Here is a 23185-nt window from a genome sequence, read left to right on the forward strand (position 1 = left end):
CTCTATCCACCTATTCAGCTAATATACTTATCCCACTAGCTGCTCTCTCCGCCTATTCAGCTAAGATACTTATTCCACTACCCCCTCTCTTCAGCTATTCTGCGAAGATACTTATCCCACTACCCCCTCTCTCAAGCTATTCAGCAAAGATACTCTCTCCACATATTAAGCTAATATACATATCCCACTAGCCGCTCTCTCTGCCTATTCAGCTAAGATACTTATCCCACTAGCCCCTCTCTCTGCCTGTTTAGCTAAGATACTTATCCCATCACTATCCTCTCTCTTAACATATTTAGCTAAGATACTTATCCCACTAGCCACTCTCTCCGCCTATTCAGCTAAGATACTTATCCCACTTCCCCGTTCTCTCTGCCTATTCAGCTACTATATGTATCAGGGATATCAGAACTAGGTGGCAGCAGTGTTTATAGTGGATACAGGGGGATCGGCTGTGGAAAGGTAAGATATGAAAGCCTGGAGGTTTGAAGTACTTATACAATTCAAGTTTACAGTAAAAACAATTAATTCTCCACAAAAACAAAGCCTTTTTGGGATGTTTTTCACCAATTTTTAAGTGATGACCAGCCCCCCAAACCTCTCTACCATAGCAAATTTCAAATACTAGTTAAATTTAAAAGAAAAAGTTATAGCTTTGACAGGACCCAAGGAAGAATATTTGCAATATTTTTAATATTTGCAACGTTTTTATTTACAATACAAACAATATAAAAAAAGTCTTCAAGTTCTACACATGTATATCTACCAACCCCCAGACCCAAAAGATAAAGGAAGTTGGGCTTTTTTGGTTTTTGCTCTTCCAGTGATTAGACAAACAAGGAGATTTTCATCCAAACCTAAATATTTTTCGTCCAAACAGAGGTTAATGACTTCTGATCATTCCATTTACACACATATATAAAATGTTACTTTGTATTAGATTCACCTGGATTTATATAAAATCAAAAAATGTTATTCAGTTGCTTCTTTGCATAAGATAAATACAAAAAATAAAAAACACGACAAGGTACTTAAACTATGAAGTCAGTGCAGATGCCACCAATGCCGGGTCAATAAGAAATCTTCCATAAGATTTGGCTCTGTGTATAAGTCACAACCTCAATGTCTTGTACAGTGGTAAATCTGGCACTAGAGAAATAAATCAACAAAACGTTGAAGTTGTAAGTTTCATGCATTTGCACTGACATTTTTTGCATTAGCCCTTCATTTAGGGGGCTAATTCTAAAAACATCAGTAAAACTACACTCTTTTCACCAGGCCAACCTTGTGTTGATCTATTTTGTTGATTTAACCAAGCCATCTAGTTGTTCTACAGCTCATCTGATCTCTTCCTAGTCAAACCTAATATGGTACTAGATTGATAACTCTAGAGTACTGAATTATATTGCTTTACAATAAAATCAACAGAATTTGGTTCCATCTTCATCCATTCAGGTTTCTCCATTTGTCCTTCAAATGGACAGATGTTCTGTACTTGGGAAATGGAAAGCGCCTCAGGATTTTTGACCAATGTCCTTTTCCAAATAACTCTACTCCTTCTTCCAACCATTTTAGTTCACTCTCAGTCCATGTGTGGCGCCCTTGATAAGTGTAAATCTTCTCTGAAAAATCTGGAAGTTCTGAGAATTGAAAGCAAACATCTGCTACAATTGCATCCACAACCACTTTTATGAGATATAAATCAAATTACCAGGGCTAGGTTTGGTCACTTATTGATATAATCGCTTTCAAGAAATGAATTTTGGAGTTGTGAAGACAAATCATGCTGCCATGTCTCAAAATGTCAACCTGGAAAGCATCCAAGCCAGGCCAATATTCACACAAGAAAGACCTACTGACAATACTCATTTAGTTTGCCATTAATATCATGTTGAGTGAATGTCACATTCAAGGTGTCACTTACTGATTGGTTGGGGAAGGTCATCCTCATCATCTGTCCATTCTACCTCTTCAGCATCTTCTTGTACAGAATTCCATTTCCTTTTAACTTGTACATTATTGGAGCTTATGCCACTAGGGAAAAATTACATTCAAGGACCCTAGTTGGTCACATTTTGAAGGGGTGACTATCGGGGGGACGGGTGACCATACCTGGTGAAATGGGTGACCAAACCTGGTGAAATGGGTGACCATACCTGTTGAAATGGGTGACCATACCTGGTGAAATGGGTGACCATACCTGGTGAAATGGGTGACCATACCTGTTGAAATGGGTGACCATACCTGGTGAAATGGGTGACCATACCTGGTGAAATGGGTGACCATACCTGTTGAAATGGGTGACCATACCTGGTGAAATGGGTGACCATACCTGTTGAAATGGGTGACCATACCTGGTGAAATGGGTGACCATACCTGGTGAAATGGGTGACCATACCTGGTGAAATGGGTGACCATACCTGGTGAAATGGGTGACCATACCTGGTGAAATGGGTGACCATACCTGGTGAAATGGGTGACCATACCTGGTGAAATGGGTGACCATACCTGGTGAAATGGGTGACCATACCTGGTGAAATGGGTGACCATACCTGGTGAAATGGGTGACCATACCTGGTGAAATGGGTGACCATACCTGGTGAAATGGGTGACCATACCTGGTGGAAGGGTGACCATACCTGGTGGAAGGGTGACCATACCTGGTGGAGGGGTGACCATACCTGGTGGAAGGGTGACCATACCTAGTTGAAGGGTGACCATACCTGGTGGAAGGGTGACCATACCTAGTTAAAGGGTGACCATACCTGGTGGAAGGGTGACCATACCTAGTTAAAGGGTGACCATACCTAGTTGAAGGGTGACCATACCTGGTGGAAGGGTGACCATACCTAGTTGAAGGGTGACCATACCTGGTGGAAGGGTGACCATACCTAGTGGAAGGGTGACCATACCTGGTGGAAGGGTGACCATACCTAGTTAAAGGGTGACCATACCTAGTTAAAGGGTGACCATACCTAGTTGAAGGGTGACCATACCTGGTGGAAGGGTGACCATACCTGGTGGAGGGGTGACCATACCTGGTGGAAGGGTGACCATACCTAGTTAAAGGGTGACCATACCTAGTGGAATGGTGACCATACCTGGTGGAGGGGTGACCATACCTGGTAGAGGGATGACCATACCTGGTGGAAGGGTGACCATACCTAGTTGAAGGGTGACCATACCTGGTGGAAGGGTGACCATAACTGGTGGAAGGGTGACCATACCTGGTGGAAGGGTGACCATACCTGGTGGAAGGGTGACCATACCTAGTTGAAGGGTGACCATACCTAGTTGAAGGGTGACCATACCCAATTGAAGGGTGACCATACCTGGTGGAAGGGTGACCATACCTGGTGGAAGGGTGACCATACCTAGTTGAAGGGTGACCATACCTGGTGGAAGGGTGACCATACCTGGTGGAAGGGTGACCATACCTGGTGGAGGGGTGACCATACCTGGTGGAAGGGTGACCATACCTGGTGGAAGGGTGACCATACCTAGTTAAAGGGTCACCATACCTAGTTGAAGGGTGACCATACCTGGTGGAAGGGTGACCATACCTGGTGGAAGGGTGACCATACCTGGTGGAAGGGTGACCATACCTGGTGGAAGGGTGACCATACCTGGTGGAAGGGTGACCATACCTGGTGGAAGGGTGACCATACCTGGTGGAAGGGTGACCATACCTGGTGGAAGGGTGACCATACCTGGAGGAAGGGTGACCATACCTGGTGGAGGGGTGACCATACCTGGTGGAAGGGTGACCATACCTGGTGGAAGGGTGACCATACCTAGTTAAAGGGTGACCATACCTAGTTGAAGGGTGACCATACCTGGTGGAAGGGTGACCATACCTGGTGGAAGGGTGACCATACCTGGTAGAGGGATGACCATACCCGGTGGAAGGGTGACCATACCTGGTGGAATGGGGACCATACCTGGTGGAAGGGTGACCATACCTGGTGGGGGGCAAAACTTGATGGAGGGGTGACCATACCTGATGGAATGGGGACCATACCTGGTGGAGGGGTGACCATACCTAGTTGAAGGGTGGATCTGGTGGAAGGGTGACCGTACCTTGTAGATGGCTGTGGGTTCGTAATGTATGGGTGGTCTCCAAATTTATGCTGTTGTATTTCTTGTTTTCGTTTGGAAGAATCATCTTTTGCACCACTAGACAATGAAAGCTGATTGTTTTAATATGTAAACAAGGCAGGCTTTGGAATGCAAAAATAAGCAAAAGGAAAATGAATGAAAGAAGACCAACGGACATCTATTTGTGATAAAAAAAATTTGAAAACTGTTTTATGAATTAACACAATAACATCACTTCAGTGGTGGCCAATATTACTCACCTAGAAGGTGAAAGGGGGTCTTTCTCTTCCAGTTCATCATTTCTCTCATCAGTATCATCTATTTCTTCAGATGATCTTCTATTCTTGATAAGATCACTTGAATAATAAAAAAAATGTCATATTTTAATGTACTGTAGTTTACCGTGATTGTTTGGAGGGTTGTCATCAAAGTTATCATGGTAAACTAGAATGCGAAAGGGTATGAACTTGTCCTTTTTGGGAATTCCATGTCCACAATGAATTTGTTACTTCCAAACTTTCTTTATTTCTTGATTATCTTTTGTCTTGAAGCTTATAAAGTCCTTGCTCTATTTTAGTAGGATAGTTTTTTTAGGTTTAAGAGAATTTTGCCACAGGTATGTATTTCACTCACCCAAGTGCTTTTGAAGACTCTTTTAAGGCATTTATTGTCTTTGTTGTCTTTGTGAAAAGAGAGGCATTATTATCATTACTGTGGCCAAAAAGTCTCTAGGAAAATGAGAAAAAGTAAAGTTATACACTCAGTGCCAATTCTGTTATATAAACACATTGACCCCTCAACCGGCCTGTACCGGCTTTGAGAAGTACCCACAACCCCAAAAATTCATAAATGCAAAATAAACACAACAAGATAAAGATACTCAAGGCATCAGTCTAAGGGATAAATGGTCTTGAAGATATGCATCCAACCAAGGTGTTGGCAACTACTCATAAGCCAAATAATAGCACAGGTTCTTTGACAAATTTCAAATCGAACAAGGAAAGAAAAGCAGAATCACCCCTCTCAATAAAACGCTCAAAATACCACACAAGGAAAAGAGATCAGCAAACACAGCTCAAGACACAAATATATACCTTTATTCTGACCCTCCAGGTTCATTTTCATGGCCTCAAAACACAATGTCCACTCCTTGAAGGCTTGTAAAACCACTCAGATGCCTTTACGGATTGCAAAGCATTCTGGGAGATCCAGGAAAAAATTCACGAGGGGAGGGCCAGTCAACACTCCTCTCCCCAAAGTCAGATAGTTTTTTCTTTTCACCCCGAAGCCAAACAAATCAATTATGGCTCATACAGACCCAGAATAGCAGTGTAAACAATTTTGGAATCAATTTGGTTCCAGAAAAGACAGCATTTAGGAGAGCTGTGGTGATTCATTAGAAAATTATTTTCTCATCCAGACAAAGCCAATCAGGAAAAAATCATTATGAATCCACCTTTGCTTGCAAATATCCATAAGCAAAGCACTCAATTATGCCCTAATAGACTTTATGATGTCCTGAGACACTCTCCTAATATGCTTATAGCTGTATTTTTGATGAAAAATACAAGCACAACGATGAGGGATTAAAAGTGGGGACCGCAAAGCACTGTTGGAAAGCTAGGATACCGCTGACTAGGTGCAGCTGTGTTTGACTTTGACAGGCTGTATAAAACTCAGAATAGGGGGGAGACATCTGTTTTCAGTCTGTTTTTTGTAAATTCAGCTTAAAAATAGCCAGGAGTCAATGGGTTAAGTGGCAAATCTCTACAGTTACAAACTATTGGCTGTATTTTGTACCTCTCTTAAATTAAGTTGTCCTTTTCTCTATTGTGGAAAGAAATTCACATACCTTGCTTGGAGTTTGTCTCTTTCTTGAAAGTGAAGGAATTTCTTTTTTAGGATCCATATATTCATCAAATAATTCAATAAGAGACGGAGACACACTGCAAAGAATAATAAACAAAATAATACAAAATTGCAGTATAGCAGGTTTAAATAATTTGCACCATAAAGGGAATAAGGGAGATGAATTGCTAAGGGTAGCAGTATACAAATATGTAATAGTGTATGAAAACCTCTAGAACTTCCACTCGACCCAAACTTCAATATCTCAAAAATAAAAAAAATTGGGGATAATCATTAGCCTAGGGCAGGAAGAATGGGGAACTTTGAGAAAAGCTTTTGGAGCTCACCATTCATAGGCAATGTTAATGAGCCAGAAAAAGTTCAATGGACATAAAATCAATAAAATGTTTGCTATAAAACTTACTGGTCTTCATCTCCGAGAGATGCTTCTCCTATGATATACTGTAACAATAGAGCAAAAGAACCCTGTTTATAGCATAACATTGAACTCCAGTTGTATGTACTGGACATGTGTACTGTGTCTTAGCTACAGAATACTGGTTTACTATTTTAGTGCCCACTTGCAATAAGGAACCATGCTTGAAATTAGCATCCCCTTCCCCTAAATAAGAATGACCAAGCAAGATTGTGAATCTCATACTGAACTAAGCATTTGAGTTTTTGATTACCGCATTTACATGCTTATAAGCCACACATTTTTCACTCCAAAGTGACCTTCAAAACTAGGGTGCGTCTTTTATGTGGAATGCCACTTTCATAATTTGCATAATAAGGAAAACAAAAGATTGTCTATAATTGGTCAATTGATCTACCCCCCTTTGGGCACCTAGCTTAAAGGGATTAATTGCTCAAGCCAGCATATTGTATTTCAGTTATCTCTAGTCTTGATTGCTAGCACACGTTCACAGCTTCACTCTATAATTCTTTGTTCTTTTCAAACTAATAATCACAGCAAATTTGCTTTTGCAGCATTTCTTCCTGGAGTTGCTGTAGCATGCAATGCAAGTGTTAATTATTCGAATATTGAATTTTAAGCTTAAAATTTACTTTTGAGCTTAAAATTCTGGGTGCGTCTTATACGCTGGGGCATCTTATATGCAGGTAAATACTGTACATTCATATATTACTTGTTTTAGGACACAGCTAGCATCAGGTTAAAGGCTGTATTTGGCCCTTAACATGGCACATAAAAAAGAGAGTTTGATGAACAAAAATGGATTTGCTATTCTCTCACTGTTATGGGCTTCCCCTACGGAACCTAATGCTTCTTTTTAAACCTCGGCATACTTTAAAAGTTCATGCTGATAAAAGTAATAAAATATGGAAGAATCTCAGAGAAATGTGCTGAGTGCTAACCGATTGTGGTACCTTAAGCTAAGAAAACAGTAATTGGTATTTTTGAGAATAATGAAAACACTCATTCAAATTCACTTTTTCTTGAATATTATGTGGAGTATTTAAACACGAGGTTCCGCTATAAAAGGGAAAGCTCCTCCCACCCCTGGGCTCAAGAACAATCAGTTATCAATCAGCCGTCAATGAGTCAACATGTCATGACAATTGCTCTAAGCGCTAAATTCAAATTTCATATTCTAAACCAAATTAAATATCATTCCTAGACTTGTACACCTAAAATTTTTCTATTTATAGTAAAATAATGCGATACCACAGGGCAAGAATAATTTATGCAGATTTGTTAGATCATGAATTTAAACATTTTGCACCAAACACACGAGTGAACAGCAAATCACTAATTTATCAATCTCTTAACACAACTGTCTTGTTACCTGCACAATAATAGTTTAGAGATAAGCAATTTTACAGGAGACCTATAATTTATAACTGCTAGCGTGGCAGTGTTCTGATTATACTTGTGAAATCGAGCCCGGGGGTAGGAGGAGCTTTCCCTTTTATAGCGGAACCTCGTGTTTAAGTATTTGTTTTTTTTATATCAAGAGTATACCTATTGTCATTGAATTAGACCCTTAATAAAGACATTTAGGTCTATGGTTATTATTAGTCTTTCTGAGTGAGTGAGTGAGCGAGCGAGCGAGTGAGTGTGTATGGTACCTACAATAGGTGCAAGATGTACTAGTGTTGAGTTAAAATACTCACCTTTTCAAGTAGGGGTCGATCATACTGCTCCCAAATTGGCTTAAGGAATAGGTAGCAATAATTGAGAAATTTATCATATGGATGCTTTTTCAGAATTCGACTTAATTCTTCAGGATTTACAGTTTCAAGAAGCACTTTAATATCCTCACTTTCCTCCTGAATTAAAAAGGAACATAGGAAGAACATTAGTATCATGCCAAAGTGACATTCAAGCAAGGAGAAGTAAATTTCTTGCCTCTACTTCCTCGCAACACTGTTCAAACCTTGAAGTTGCAAGTTCCCTGTCTCCTGCTCTGAATGCAGTTAGAGAAATCTGGAAAAAAAGGAATTTTTAAATTATTTTAATTTATAAACTTCTAGATATATGAAGGAATTTTGTTATTCTTTAAAGTTTCAATTTATATATTGTCACACCATTTCTTGTAATACACACTTTCCCCCTTTTCCCTCAAAAAGAACTTCAAAATCAGAACGACTCTTAAAATTAACAAAATTAATTGAAATTGGTTTCTAAACGAAAACAATATCCTCTTTAGATATACACTTTAGATATATGTCAAATTTTGCAAAAAAAAATGAGATAGCTTGAGGATAACATCTCTTGCTATATATATATATATCATAGATAGCCTATTTAATTTCCTGGAAACAAGGAGGTACAGTAGTTTGAGGAATATAATTCATATATGTAGAGCTTTGGCTTCTCTTGTCTTGGCATAAGAATACTATGTTAATTAACTTGACTTTGCAGGTTTCACTTGCTATTAAACACCCCACGAAAAAAAATTCACTATATCAGAGGTTTAATTTGCCATCAAGATTGTAACAGAAAAGCATTCCATGAAATTTAGCTGAATGCAGCCCAGGGAACTGGGATGAGCATGGTGTTTTACTTATAAAGCTGTAAGTGACATGAATACAAAACAAAACTCTTGTCTTTATTTCCTCACTACATACATAACCCAACAAAACTTTCACCAAATTGATCCCTTAAATGTATGATAAGGTTTTCTGCATTTATATCTGTTCAATTTAAGTGGCACGGGTAAGATCAGTGATAAAGCTGATACCGACCTTGAATTACACTTCGTATATTTTTATTATTACATATAGAGTGGAACAATTTACACAATTATTACAAACTGGTAGTACAAAACTGCTAATGTTATCTGCCAGTTTAGAGCCCATATTATATCTATGGGAGAACTGATTTATGGACAAACAAACCGGACAAACTGGTCTATGGTCGCAACGCCTGGATACCAATACACAAAGTGAGAAAAAAAAACATAATTTTGAATTCCTTGATCCACCTTAACTCACCTCCTCTAACAACTTCCAAAACATTTGCTTTTTCTCTGTTATAGAGTATGGGTACAGTTCACAAACATGTTTTAATGTTCTAAGGCATGCAGTCGGCAATGGGATATAGCTGACTTCTCCATTGTTAAGTACTTTTTTGGCCTCTGCAATGCCACAGAAAAATCTTGTAACCAAAAGCTTCTTGTGAGCGTCTTCAGTAAGCTTGTCCCTGGCCTTGACAAATACATCTGAGGGAGATGATTGATATAATCACGAGAACATAAGATAAGAGAGGGACACTTTGGTATAACCAGCACACCATGTCGATTCCCAATCTGGCTATTTTTAGTAACCACCACCTCATCACTGCATGTGAGCATTTTACTCACCCTACCCCCTCGCTTTGGCATTTACATATTGTTGTTTGCCGCTGTTTTATCGCTCGTCGTCTTTTCTTTCTTCTTGACTTGACTTCGCCGCTCAGAGAAACAAAACAGTAAAACTTTTCTGGGAATTAGCTTTCTTGCCTACTTGTTAGACTTGTTTCCTTCTTCCCAGTTTACATGATCTCTTCTCATTCCCATCGACATGGCGCACGGGTAATACCAAAGTGTCCCTATCTTATCTTATGCTCTCTAATACAATGCGATCTAGATAAATAGGAAGTTTCTTAAAATATTTCAAATTTTGGCGCCGATCAATGTCAACATGGAACAAACCGAAACTTGACGGACACACTGTCCTAGACATACGTACCTCTTACGAAAGCAAGCATACTCTTGTTCAATGGCTCGCCATTCGAAAACTGTTGCCATAGTTGATCCATGTAGAAATCGAGCGATAATACCAGCTTCTGTCGCTGGAAGAAGGACGCGAGCTCGGACGTAAAATCCGCCATCTTTGAAACGATAACATGAAAGCGAGGCTTTGTTGACACAGGGTTACCAAGCTACATTTCTGTGCTATTCCGTTTTTAGTGCATTTTTCTCTTTTCATTTCACCGTTTTTTTAACATAATAATAGACAACAGGATCGTCACTAAAGAAAAATGAACAATAAGCAAAACATGTAAAAAACATTGAAATGTTTTTTTTCCAAAAGCTGTTTTATTTAGTTTAGATTTTTTATTTACAGTTAATGTCCTAGATTAAGAAAATTACATATGGATACTAAATACAATGTCTTTTTTCTTTCTTTTTCGTTATTTTATCTCCATTTCCCTCTAGTTCCAGACTCCACCCTAGGGTTGGTAGTGACCGCTGATGATGTACCGAAGGCTCGGTTCCGTTCCGCCTCGTTCACAAGCTGTGGATGGCGGCTGCCATGTTAGCGATTCTTTGCCGATAAAACCTTCGATTCTTTTCAGGAAACAGCTCTCTTGCAGATCTACAACCTGCAGAGGCCTTTGCCGGCTACTAGACATCCTGTTCGAGCTGTATATAAGAAATACCGTGGATTTTACGGTGGTTTCAGTCGAAGTGAACGCTCGTACCAAGTGGAACGAGCACTGCAAGTCTAGGGGGTGGTCACTCAATACCCTCATCACAACCAACTATGCCGGCAGTCAAAGGCGAGGGAATGCGAGGCCTAGCGGTCTTTATATCTGACATTCGCAACTGTAAGTGTTTCTGCTGTTTACCCCATGATTAAGAGTGGAATTATGAGCATTTGTGAACTGCAAATTCGCATTGACACGTGTGACAAGAGCTAAACATTAGTGTGAGGGGTAAAGTAGCGGGAAGTTATTTTGTAAATGAAGAGACATACTTCAACTCACTCCTGCTGATTCATTTTGTTATCTTGCCTCTGATCCATCTACAGGCAAGTCCAAAGAAGCAGAGATAAAGCGAATCAACAAGGAATTGGCGAATATTAGAAACAAATTCAAAGGTAAATCGAGTATGCTGAATTGTTGTTGAAGAGTACATTCATTGCCTTCAATACCTCATCAGCCAAGCAGTACTCCAATTGCATCTAACTTTGATTTTGATCTCATTCCCAGGGGATAAACAGCTCGATGGATACCAGAAAAAGAAATATGTCTGTAAACTTCTTTTCATATTTCTGCTTGGTCATGATATTGATTTCGGTCATATGGAAGCCGTAAACCTACTGTCTTCAAACAAATACACCGAGAAGCAAATAGTAAGTGCAATCGAACGTTTGTCAATTAGGATCCCTAATCCAGCTAAAAAATTCCCTTAAAAAAGTCTTCTAATGATTTCTAGTTTTATTGATTTATTCACTTTAATTTTGAAAACAATTACGTCCTGTTTTAAGGTGCATTTACGATTCTGTTAGTTGATTATAGCGATGAAAACTTTGTGTTGAAATCATCATGAAGTCAAATCGTACTTATCGAGGAAAGTTTATTTTCGCTATGTGATCTATTTGCCTATGTGTCTCTCTACCAATATGCTCTTTGTAATTACTATGTTATTAATGATACAATGTACAAGGTGTTACAGTTATGATCTTTGCAATTTGGAATTATTAGAACAATGGCATACTTTCAAAAAATAATGTACAAATTTATTCTGTAAAAGGATAAATTCATCACTTTTTATGGTTACCTATATTGTACCTTGATAAATGTGTTTATGGGTTTATTCTCTAGATAGTATAAATAACAGACAAATTAACAATATGTATTTCTGATGTGCTCTTATTGCAATGAAGGAATGTTATCTGCATGATTTTCACATTGAGCCCGGAAAAGCAAGATATTGTCTCTTGAGTAAATTATTCTCAATTTGTTCCTCTTGATAATGACTTAAACCAAAGGCTAGTGTAACAACTCATTTTGTACTCATCTGAAGGGCTATTAGTAAAATGTGGGCGAGCTAAGCCTAATCAACTCATTTGAATATGGGACATTTACACCAATGAATAATTAGGCCTATTTGCTATTTTGTGAGTGAACTATTTTTCCATCTTCTGGGCAGTATGCCTTTTGTATTTTCACCTCTCTATTTGGATTTATGTTTTTTGAAGGGATATTGTGTGATTTCCTTTGCAATGACGGCATAGACCTCCCCCTAAAAAGTCATGCAATGGATTTAAGTAATTTTTTATGAATTCCATTTATTTTGACACCTTAGAGCCTAATTGTTTTTCAAAATTGTAGTCTGTGTTTGAACTCCATGAAGAATCTGCTGCTCTTACATTCTCTTTGAGTATTGTGCTTTTCTAGGGATTACTTACACTTTGGTTGTTGTGCTTTTCTAGGGATAATTTACCCTTGGGTTTCTGTGTTTTTATATAGGGATAACTTACCATTTAGTAAGTGCTTTTCTAGGGATAACTTACGCTTTGGTTGTTGTGCTTTTCTAGGGATAATTTACCCTTGGGTTTCTGTGCTTTTATAGGGATAACTTACCATTTAGTAAGTGCTTTTCTAGGGATAACTTACCCTTTGGTTGTTGTGCTTTTCTAGGGATAACTTACCCTTTGGATTCTGTGCTTTTCTATGGATAACTTACTCTGAAGTTTCTGTGATTTTCTAGGGATGACTTACCCTCTGGTTTTGTGATTTTCCAGGGATACCTGTTCATCTCCGTGCTCGTCAGTGCTAATAGTGAGCTGATCAAGCTCATTGTCCAGAGCATCAAGAATGACCTCTCTAGCCGCAATGCCATCTTTGTCTGCCTGGCACTTCAGTGTATTGCTAACATTGGCAACCAGGAGATGGTTGACCAGCTTGGGTCAGAGGTCCCGAAGCTCCTGGTCTCCCCCGACACAAGTGACAGTGTCAAGCAATGTGCAGCCCTCTGTGTCTTGAAGCTGTTTCGTTTGAATGAAAACCTTCTGCCCCCGGGGGAGTGGACGTCCAGGATTGTCCAGTTACTCAATGACAAGCACCTGGTACGTATTTTTGTGGTTGTTCCTGTTTTGGTTATTGTTAAAGCTAACTATGATTATGTTTTAAGGGTGTTGTTACATCTGCGACAAGCTTGATCCAGGGACTTGTTCAGAAATCACCAGATGAGTACAAAGGGTGTATTCAGCTGGCCGTTTCTCGTCTAAGCAGGGTATGTGGCTAATTTGTAGAATACCATTATCATCCAATGGTCTTTCTCCATTTTCAGATACTAATATAACATCAAGCTTAAGCCTTCCTCCATTCTTTAGTATTGTCCAACTATACCTTATTAACTTTGAAATTGTTTGTTTATTTTACCTTTGTTCTCATTATCAGCATTGTAGCCAAAGCAGTTTAGAGATTTTGATATTGCACACACAATTCTTTTAACCTATCATACACCATCATACACATTGTGTTTTCTATGGTGTAGATAGTGACACCCTCATACACATTGTGTTTTCTATGGTGTAGATTGTGACACATCAAACAAGTTATGGTTTCTAGTGTAGATTGTGACACCATTATACACCTTCTGTTTTCTATGGCGTAGATTGTGACACCATCATACACTTTGTCTTTTCTATGGTGTAGATTGTGACACCATTATACACATTGTGTTTTCTATGGTGTAGATTTTGACACCATCATACACCTTGTGTTTTGAATTGTGTAGATTGTGACACCATCATACACCTTGTGTTTTGAATGGTGTAGATTGTGACACCATCATACACTTTGTGTTTTCTATGGTGTAGATTGTGACACATCAAACAAGTTATGGTTTCTATGGTGTAGATTGTGACACCATCATACCCATTGTGTTTTCATGGTGTAGATTGTGACACCATCTGACATGTTATGTTTTCTATGGGGTAGATTGTGACCTCCTCATACACTGACCTGCAAGACTACACCTACTATTTTGTGCCGGCGCCATGGCTGTGCATCAAGCTGATCAAGCTGCTTCAGATGTACCCTCCACCAGGTATACACTAGATATGTTTAGATATCTTAATTCAAATGTGATATGATAGCTTGATGTGAGGGGTGCATGCTAGAAGCCTGTTCTACTTGATTTTTCAAGGTTTTTTTTATAAAGTGCTATATGAGAATTAGTTAACTCTGTTCCTTCCTCAGATGATCCTGCAATTTCAGCAAGACTACATGAGTGTCTTGATACGATTCTTAACAAGGCACAGGTTTGTACACATTCTGTAATTACACAAGATTTACTTTTTTTCAAACAATATTGGGAGACATTTGTCCCAAGAGCCCTGGGCTCATCTAGGGGACTCATGCCATTTATACAATTATAATTATAATCATACTTGGTACAAATGCTGATTATACTATTGAATCTTTCAGGAACCTCCCAAATCCAAGAAAGTTCAGCACTCGAATGCCAGGAATGCTGTACTTTTTGAAGCCATCAACCTTATTATTCACATGGACAGGTGAGTCCTTACAGGTGTGGTTAAATGACATTGTCATTGTAACATCATCAAGGAATTGATATTAAAGATTGGATTAATCATTGATGTGCATTGAACTCAGCAAACATGTACAGATGATTGTTACTAACCTTTTTACTAAAGCTTATTACATCTTTGCATTGACAGGAGCTCATTGATGTAAAATCTTGTCTGTTGAACAGCCTGATGTTTTCTTTGCCAACTGTAGTTTTGTGTTATGTAATATGGTACTATTATCTGTCATTATAGCCTGTCATTATAGCCTGTGATTTTAACCTGTCAATAAGAGTATGCAATGAGCTTGGCTAGCTCTTGACTCATCTTGATGTAATATGTTATGTAACACAGTGTTGCATGTTATCTACTAGCGATCAAAGCCTGTTAATAAGAGGATGCAATCAGCTTGGCCAATTCTTGACCCACCGTGAAACCAACCTGAGGTACCTGGCACTTGAAGGACTGTGTTTAATGTCGAACAGTGAGTTCTCAGTTGATGCCGTCAGAAAACATCAGGAAACTGTCATGGGCGCCCTCAAGGTAAGGCAACTACAAAAGGTAGACTACAGCAACTCTTGTTAGCACTCTATAGTGTCAATCATCTTTTGTGCATTTTCTAACCCTCTGCTTCCTATCTAAGTAACCATAAAAGACCCTGTCCAATATTGGCTTTTCAATCTCTTATTGTTGTTTTTTTTTTTTTTTTTTTTATCAACAAAGGGTCCAGAATAATCAACATTTGGAAATGTGTTATTTTAAAGACGCTCTACAAAATGTGTGAATGTATATACAGTAGCTTTAACAAACTTTTATTTTATCTTCAGACTGAAAGAGATGTTAGTGTTCGTCAACGTGCTGTCGACCTGTTGTATGCGATGTGCGATAAAAACAATGCAGAAGAGATAGTGTCCGAAATGCTTGAGTACCTTGAGACAGCCGACTACTCCATCAAAGAGGAGATGGTACAGTACTTAAATAGATATTATAATACAGTATAAAGATGTTATATACTAAACATAAGTTATATAAGAAAATGTTCAATAGAAATTGCACCCCTTCCAAATAGCTTGTACATTCTGCACAGTAAAGTTGTTGTGATTTGATAGTGCGAGAGGACTGATGAAATAGGAGGTTAGGGGGCTTCTTGTCCTATTTATCGAGACTTGGTCTTCATTCAATTGCTGACAATCTCCTTTAGGTGCTGAAGGTTGCTATACTTTCTGAGAAATATGCGACAGACTACTCTTGGTATGTGGACACCATCCTAACCCTGATCAGAATTGCTGGAGATTACGTCAGTGAAGAGGTATGCCGTCAAAACCACTCAGGGGTACCTTCCCTTGATACTGCAGAACCTTGATATCACAATATGGCAAATGACTGAAAAATTGTATTGTTGTATAGAGAACATTATTATTAAATAAGTATCTCATATCTTTTACTGTTGTTTGGACCTAAAATGTTAAGCCATATGCAGATCTCAAATTGAGGTTCCATTGTACTCTAACCCTTTATTCTTTTGGATACAATGTTTTCTTGCAGACTTGTTTCAGTATATTTTTACCAGCTTTAATTCCCTTATCATTATTGTACAGTTATCATTCGTGCGCTTATTCCATGAGTGGATAGACACCAATTGGCATGTTCACTAACAACATGTTCCTAAACAATTGAGATTTTCTTGTGTTAGAAATGACATAAATCAATTATGGTGGTTTTCATCTTGTAGGTCTGGTATCGTGTGATCCAAATAGTCATTAACAGGGATGACATCCAGGGATATGCTGCAAAAACTGTGTTTGAAGCTCTCCAGCACCCGGCCTGTCACGAGAACATGGTCAAGGTTGGCGGTTACATCCTTGGCGAGTTTGGTAACCTGATCGCTGGTGATCCTCGCTCAAGGTGGGCCACTCTCCTCCTTCATCCCTCATCACTCCCTCACTTCTGTCTATTATTTAGTCACATGTGAGTTGTGGTTTTCCTTCAGTCCTAACTATTATGTATTCATGCTTGAGTTCCGATTTTCCTTTAGTCCTATGGTACAGTTCCAGCTGTTGCACAGCAAGTTTCCCCTTTGTGCTTCCTCAACACGTGGTCTACTGCTCTCCACGTACATCAAGTTTATCAACTTATTCCCTGAGATCAAGCCATATATCCAGGAGGTACTAATATTAACTGTTCTTTGAATAAACCAGAGGTGGCCTAAGGTGTAGTTAGATGATTCATTCTACAAAATGAAATGCTAAAAAAGCCGAGTTGTTTTTTTGTGGAGGAAAACCTGCAAAACACCCTCTGCCCTATGAACTGGAAAAGAACCTAATAGTGAGAGGCACAGGCAGAAATCTACCAACAGCATCCCCCTGCTACTCCCCAACATATAGAAAGAGTGATTTCCTGAATATTATAATAATAATGCTTTTATAATAATAAAAGCATTTGAAGCATCACATTGTTAAACATAGAACACTGTAAAAGGTGTCAGGTTTCCTGAATACTTGTGCTAATCTATTATGTCGTCCTCGGCAGATACTGAGAAGTGATTCTAATTTGAGGAACTCTGATGCTGAGATACAGCAGAGAGCCCTAGAGTACCTGAAACTCAGCACGGTAGCCTCCCCTGATGTACTGGTAGGTGACCCATTCTTGTTACCTCAGGTTGTTTGGACGAAAACACTGCAACTATAAGATATTATATTCAAGAAGTCTAAGATTTCTTAATGTATCCATAAGAAAATACCACTTATCCTAGCTACTTGCCTGTTGCAAGGGAAAACAATCTGGCAATGTTTCTTACTATTTTACAATAGCTTGTTAAATTGTTTAAATTCCTAATATTTTTTTTTTGCTTTTTTGTTTTTCACTAAAGGCCACAGTGTTGGAAGAAATGCCGCCGTTCCCTGAGAGAGAGTCATCTATACTTGCCAAATTGAAAAAGAAGAAACCAAATGCTGTCAAGGAGAGGGATGAAAAGCCAACTGACAGTAGTGATAAACCTACCACTAATGGCCAAGTATCAAATGCAGCCCCCCAGGTCAAGGTAACAAGTCTGTGTACTGCAGGGCATTACTGTAGCCAGGAGTAACTGTGAAGGATGCTCATAAATGAATTAACATGATACAAAAATATGGATAGTTAGTGGCAGTTTGTAAAAAAATATATTTTTAGTGGTAAAAAGAAATGGATGCACCAATAAACCACTTTTTTTATCTTTAGAGTGTATGCACCTGTAGTATTAACCCACAGTGTTTGTATTATGGGTTACATGTTAACAGATACATCCTTATCTTTTAAAGCCATGAAACATCTAGAAATACATAAACAAAATGCTACAACTTTCTAAGCCAGAACTTGGTTTCATTCATGCTTTTTATTTGATACCCATGAAGTTCTGTGGGTTAAAACAATACTCCAAGTGGAACCTTATTTGAAGTAGCTGTATCTATGCTGTCTCAATTATGTATTCCTTTACCAATGTCTGGTTATTTCTCAGGTGAATGCTCAGCCGACTCCAAGTCCTGCTATGCAGGCAGGTTAGTTTAATTGTTTGGAATTCTAATTGTCAAGTTTCCTGTAAAAAAAAAATAACAAATACATTTATCATGCTTCTCTCATTGCCCAAAAGATTTGATTGGTGGTATTGGGTCCTCGGCCCCTACCCCTGCCGGAGGTGCAGGTCTTTTGGTGGACGTGTTTGAGACGCCTTCTCCTGTTAGCACTGGTGCCTTGACCATGACTCAAGGTGCTGAGGAAATGCTACAAAAGTAAGTTGAAATTACTATTCTACAAATGAAAGTTAGAGAATGGCACTGTTAATAGGAGCTGGCAACTGGGACATGACGGAAAAACCTGGAAAACGTACAATGGCTATAGGTTCCTTGTTCTACGGACTGATTTTCAAAACACAAATAACGTGAGGCCGAAGTGCATATAACCATATTTTGGCTTTTTAAGATAATTATTCCTTGATCATCATTGCCCATCAGTTCAGGGACGAAAAGCTCAAATTTCAATGACACTTTACAAAAAGTCGCATCAATTTAAAAAAAGTTGCACTTGATATTTTGTTTGCTATAAGTTACTAAGTACTCAGAGAAATTCTCCTCCTTATTCGATGTGAAATGGGCTTATTTGAAGCGTCACGTCATGTTTTTTCGTCATGTCACCAACTGGTGAAAAAAATGTGTTGAAGAAAGTGCAAAAGAAAGACTTCTTTTGACACTTTGGTGGTCCATCTGTCAGTTTTATTTCCTATGTACTTTTGAGGTCAAATTGTACATAGAGTCTCTTCGTTATCCCAGCAAATATGAAAGGGCAACCAATTCCATCAGCTCATTTTGGGTAGCTACTTGTTTTTGGTAAATTTTTGGTATAAAGTATAGAACTTTTTTAGAAAGTTATTTGGAGATTTTATCACATAATTTCCTTACCAATGTTGAATGAAAATAACCACAAAGTGTTACTAATAAAGCTCTCTAGGCATAACAACCTTTAGACCAGCATACCCCACATCAATTTTATGCTAACGCCTTTGCTTTTATCTTAGGTTTGTCATAAAGAATACTGGCGTTTTGTATGAAAGTGACATTATTCAAATTGGTGTGAAGTCTGAATTCAAAGAAGTTGAAGGTGGGGGAACTATTAGTACTTTATCAATAGGAAGTAATTTGCCACTTGAATCTGTCTGTATGTGACTTGTAGTACTTTATCAATAGGAAGTAATTTGCCACTTGAATCTATCTGTATGTGACTTGTAGTAAAGTGTTCAGGGCTGTATTAATGGGAATGCTATGTGGACTTGGCCCTTTGAATAGTTTTAGCATCCATGTAATATGCAATGTTTTTCGTATGTTTGTAAAGACAAAAGGGTTCTCTCCCAATATTCTTAATGGTGTTACAACACTGTTTTAAAAGAGGTGTGTGATGTAGTTCATATTGTGGAAACTCTTTGAAAACATTTGAAAGCATGGAGCTGTCATTTCCCAGGGCTGTGAATATATAAAAGCTACACTGTAAGTAGATGGTGCACCTCTACATCAAGCTGACACTTGAGTTGTTGTTTCTTTGTCTCCAGGTCGTGTTGGGCTGTTCTTTGGCAACAAAACCTCATCACAATTTGTTAACTTCACGGCAACGATACAGATGCCAGACGACTTGGGGGAACATATCCTTTTGCAATGAACAAAAATTAGTTTTGTTTGTTTTCGTGTCTTTTTATTTACGATTCCCTAGGAGGAGATAGTTATATTCGCTATCAAAAAGAGAGCAACCCTATTTTATATGGTCTTATGCTTTTGGCTTTATGTTTTTGAGCCTTTACTGATAGCCACGTCTCAAGGCCGAGTCCAGCCAAGTCACGCCCGTTATTGAAGGCGGGGCCCAAGTCCAGCAGCTTATCACTGTGAAGTGTGTCAAGGATTTCTATCAATGTCCATTTATAGTTATTCAGTTTAGGTGAGATACTGTCTTTTCCATGTAGAACATATTTTGGCATCCAGAGTAAAACTATGTACTAAAGTGTTAAAAGGCTACCCTGGGTACCAAAGGCTCCAAGCTTCGCGGCGACTTCACTCAAATCGTTGTCGCCGCGAAGCTCGGAGCCTCTGGTACCCAGGGTATTAAAAGGCGGACATTTTTTTCCTTGCTAGAAATTTACAAGCACCAGTCATCCAGAACAATTTCAATCTCTAAATCAAATTGATTTACACGAATCGGCAAATTTAGTTATTTAAAGGTGGAAATAAAACGCCACTGTATAGTCTTGTTAATTGCATTTAATGGTATCTTTCTTGTTGTTGCAGTGTTAATGGTATTTCTCAACAATTCGTGCTCAAAGTGCCCATCTTCCTAGCCAAGTTCTTTACATCTGTAGAAATGAATTCTCAAGATTTCTTCACGCGGTGGAAAGGACTGAGCAGGTAAGAGAAATTTTTTCCGTTCCACGTTGGGTAATTCATCCTTACTTATTTGCCTTGCCATTAACAGTCCTCAGCAAGAATGTCAGAAGATATTCCAAGCTAAATACCCAATGGAAAGTGGAACTATCGCAACAAAGGTCAGTGCTAAGCCCCACCTAGTCTCCACGTAGCAAAGGGATAATTATTTTCAACTGTTTTCTCAAACACAACAGGGTGCCCCCTTATATATTGGAGCTTTAAGCAAGGATGGCGACGACGGCTAGGAAAACAGGAGGGGAAAATATGCATCCATGCTTTGTGCTCGATTCCAAACTATCTACAATAGTAGATTCAGTTAGATAGGCTTACAGGGAAAAGTCAGCGTCTCCAATAGACCTTGAAACTTGTGGAGTTTTAAAATCAGACAGGACGCATTTTCACGTGGTCAGTCTTGAATTCTTTCTGTCATCATCGTCCTCGTCGTCTATGCTTAAGTTCCCTGTAGCATTATGCCTATCCCATACTTCCATACCGGGTGCTTTGTACCAAGGACCCGTGGTCCTTCCACAGTGCATGCACCTCTTCCTTATATGCTTTTCCCATCCACAGTTGTCTGGATTCGGTCTCGCAATACAAAATGGCGTCGACCCGAACCCGGAGAACTTTGTTTGTGCGGGAATTATCAAGATGAAGGTCGCAGGCCAAGTGGGCTGCTTGCTGCGCTTGGAGCCGAACAGACAGGCAAAGGTTAGTAGGGGGTGACCAGAGGCGTGGCCTTGGGGTCTTAGGGTGTGGGTCTTGGAGCCCAACAGACAGGCAAAGGTTAGTATGGGGTGACCAGGGGCGTGGCCTTGGAGTCAGCACAGTACAGTGCAGTACAGTACAGGCTTGCAAAGGTTAGTATGGGATGGATTGAGTGTAGAAATATTACAGCAAGCAATCAAGGGACACTCGCGCGACTATACTAAGAATGTACGTAAATATGACAGGATCAAAACAGCGCGAAATATTCTTGTAGGCTCCAACAAAGTCAAATATAAAAGAAAATAATATTCCAATATATTTTTAGTACAGCCAGTAGCGAAACCTAGAAGTGCATGTTTCAGTCTGGTGCCGTGATCAGGACACTGCCTTGTGCTCTGTTGTGGTAATTGTCGTGGAAGCACGGGTGGCCTAGTGTGTTAGCGCGTCGGCTTCTCACCGCTGTGGCCCAGGTTCGAATCCTGGCTCAAACTGGGGATTTTTCCGGGTTCCTGCCTTGATTTGAATTTGTGTCACAAGTGAGTTATTCTCCCGTGTTTCCAGTCTTCTCGGATAAGGACACTAAACCGGAGGTCCCGTCTCTTCAAGCTGCACTACATTAACCTGAACCGAAGGGACGTAAAAGAACCACTGGGGACGCAATAAACCCTCTGGCAGTGACCACTCCCAGTCACAGTGCTTACTAACCGAGGGCCATATGTTAGAAAACTGTATATTCGGTTAAATATGTTACCCTCGATAAACAAAGATTAAACTGAAACTGTGTTTGCTCGGCAGATGTACCGACTGACGTTACGATCGTCGAGGCCCGAGGTCGCCACGCATCTGTGTGAGCTGCTTGCCGAAGTGTTCTAGTATCGACCTAGCGTATCATGAATAGCCTGATGGGAAATATGAATGCAATGAGCCAATCAGAATCCAGATCTGAATTGATTGGCAGCGAGCCCTGTTGCTTGTTGGGGTAGGGTGGGGTCACTCGTATAGGTGGCAGTAAAAATTATCTTTTATGCGCATATTTCATTTTTGTTGTTGTTGTTGTTTTGTATAACACCGTAGATGGTTGTATCGGGTGACATGAACTACTTGAGTAGCATGTCAGTCTCCGATGAACTATTCAATGTTGGAGACATAATTAAGCCAAATACCGCAACAGAACATTCTCAGACTGTCTTATTGCTGCGATTGTTTAAAAATGGCTTCAAAGATAGCCCCGCTCAATAGGTTTTAGTCAAATCTTTTATAACATGCGACCTCTTGTTAGGCGAGAGAAGTGTAGCCGTAGCGCTTGTCGAGTACGTGTCATTTACGCGCATTGACCACCACTCACGTCTTTCGCATTTGGCTCTCGCGTGTCGTATCCGCGCGTGTCGTGTCCGCATGGGTCGTGTCCACGACTCATGCACAGGTCTCGCGCAACGATCTCGCAATTCAGATTTGCGTTAGAGATTTCATTCTAATTCTACTTAGTTTTATTATAATAGATGGTTTATGACGCGTATAGTGTACACATCTTCTATTTGTAGTGGTGATATTTTAGTCTAAAAGAAAGCAAAGTATAGCTAAAAGAAGCAGACAAATACCCTTGTAAAATATCGAATGTTTTCCTACGATAAATGAGAAGTAGATAAAAGACTCCATGAATTTGTGTCTGTGTTGGTTTCAATATAGTCGTAACAGTCGTCTAGGCCCCCCGAGTAGAACACACGACTTGCGTACGACCAATACGACCCTAATGTTTGTTGGTTTTCATTTGGTCGCATCAGTCGTTAATCACTAGGCGCCGAGACTGAGACTATCAACTCCTCTTAAAG

The 23185-nt window shown here is 39.4% G+C and overlaps 2 protein-coding genes across 4 annotated transcripts; one reads left to right on the forward strand and one right to left on the reverse strand.

Annotated features, from left to right (window-relative positions):
• Nucleotides 1-687: 687 nt before the first annotated feature.
• On the reverse strand, nt 688-10294 carry LOC5521553. Of its 3 annotated transcripts, none has more exons than XM_032366798.2 (11): nt 10141-10294; nt 9406-9632; nt 8318-8395; nt 8083-8238; nt 6371-6408; nt 5951-6044; nt 4732-4778; nt 4359-4454; nt 4081-4176; nt 1925-2034; nt 688-1640 (listed from the first exon to the last, which is right to left on the reverse strand). In XM_032366798.2, exons 1-11 carry the CDS (start codon nt 10280-10282, stop codon nt 1444-1446), a joined length of 1281 nt encoding a protein of 426 aa, XP_032222689.1. In that variant the 5' UTR covers nt 10283-10294; the 3' UTR covers nt 688-1443. The 3 variants fall into 3 exon arrangements, with proteins under 3 accessions (XP_032222689.1, XP_032222688.1, XP_048585290.1); XM_032366797.2 differs by having other exon boundaries at nt 4732-4826; XM_048729333.1 differs by lacking the exon at nt 1925-2034 and having other exon boundaries at nt 1521-1640; nt 4732-4826.
• Nucleotides 10295-10661: 367 nt separating this feature from the next.
• LOC5521554 (AP-2 complex subunit alpha-2) lies at nt 10662-23015 on the forward strand. Its single transcript, XM_001641164.3, has 24 exons — nt 10662-11002; nt 11206-11274; nt 11387-11529; nt 12925-13248; nt 13314-13415; nt 14126-14234; nt 14387-14448; nt 14615-14703; nt 15090-15258; nt 15543-15680; nt 15917-16024; nt 16448-16620; nt 16751-16880; nt 17245-17346; nt 17585-17755; nt 18209-18248; nt 18341-18479; nt 19262-19344; nt 19790-19879; nt 20046-20169; nt 20517-20633; nt 20701-20770; nt 21222-21359; nt 22152-23015. Exons 1-24 carry the CDS (start codon nt 10939-10941, stop codon nt 22227-22229), a joined length of 2832 nt encoding a protein of 943 aa, XP_001641214.2. The 5' UTR covers nt 10662-10938; the 3' UTR covers nt 22230-23015.
• Nucleotides 23016-23185: the final 170 nt, after the last annotated feature.

The sequence above is a fragment of the Nematostella vectensis genome, chromosome 6 (assembly GCF_932526225.1).
Source record: "Nematostella vectensis chromosome 6, jaNemVect1.1, whole genome shotgun sequence".
Taxonomy (NCBI): Eukaryota; Metazoa; Cnidaria; class Anthozoa; order Actiniaria; family Edwardsiidae; genus Nematostella; species Nematostella vectensis.

Excerpts from the sequence above, each read along its gene's own strand:
- LOC5521554 (XM_001641164.3), top strand. The coding sequence starts at position 10,939 with ATGCCGGCAGTCAAAGGCGAGGGAATGCGAGGCCTAGCGGTCTTTATA. Across the intron at positions 18,249-18,340 it reads AAGTCCTGCTATGCAGGCAG|ATTTGATTGGTGGTATTGGG; the intron begins GTTAGTTTAATT and ends ATTGCCCAAAAG. Across the intron at positions 20,170-20,516 it reads TTTATAGTTATTCAGTTTAG|TGTTAATGGTATTTCTCAAC; the intron begins GTGAGATACTGT and ends TTGTTGTTGCAG.
- LOC5521553 (XM_032366797.2), bottom strand. The coding sequence starts at position 10,282 with ATGGCGGATTTTACGTCCGAGCTCGCGTCCTTCTTCCAGCGACAGAAG. Across the intron at positions 9,633-10,140 it reads TATGCTTGCTTTCGTAAGAG|ATGTATTTGTCAAGGCCAGG; the intron begins GTACGTATGTCT and ends CATCTCCCTCAG. Across the intron at positions 8,239-8,317 it reads AGTGTTGCGAGGAAGTAGAG|GAGGAAAGTGAGGATATTAA; the intron begins GCAAGAAATTTA and ends TTTTTAATTCAG.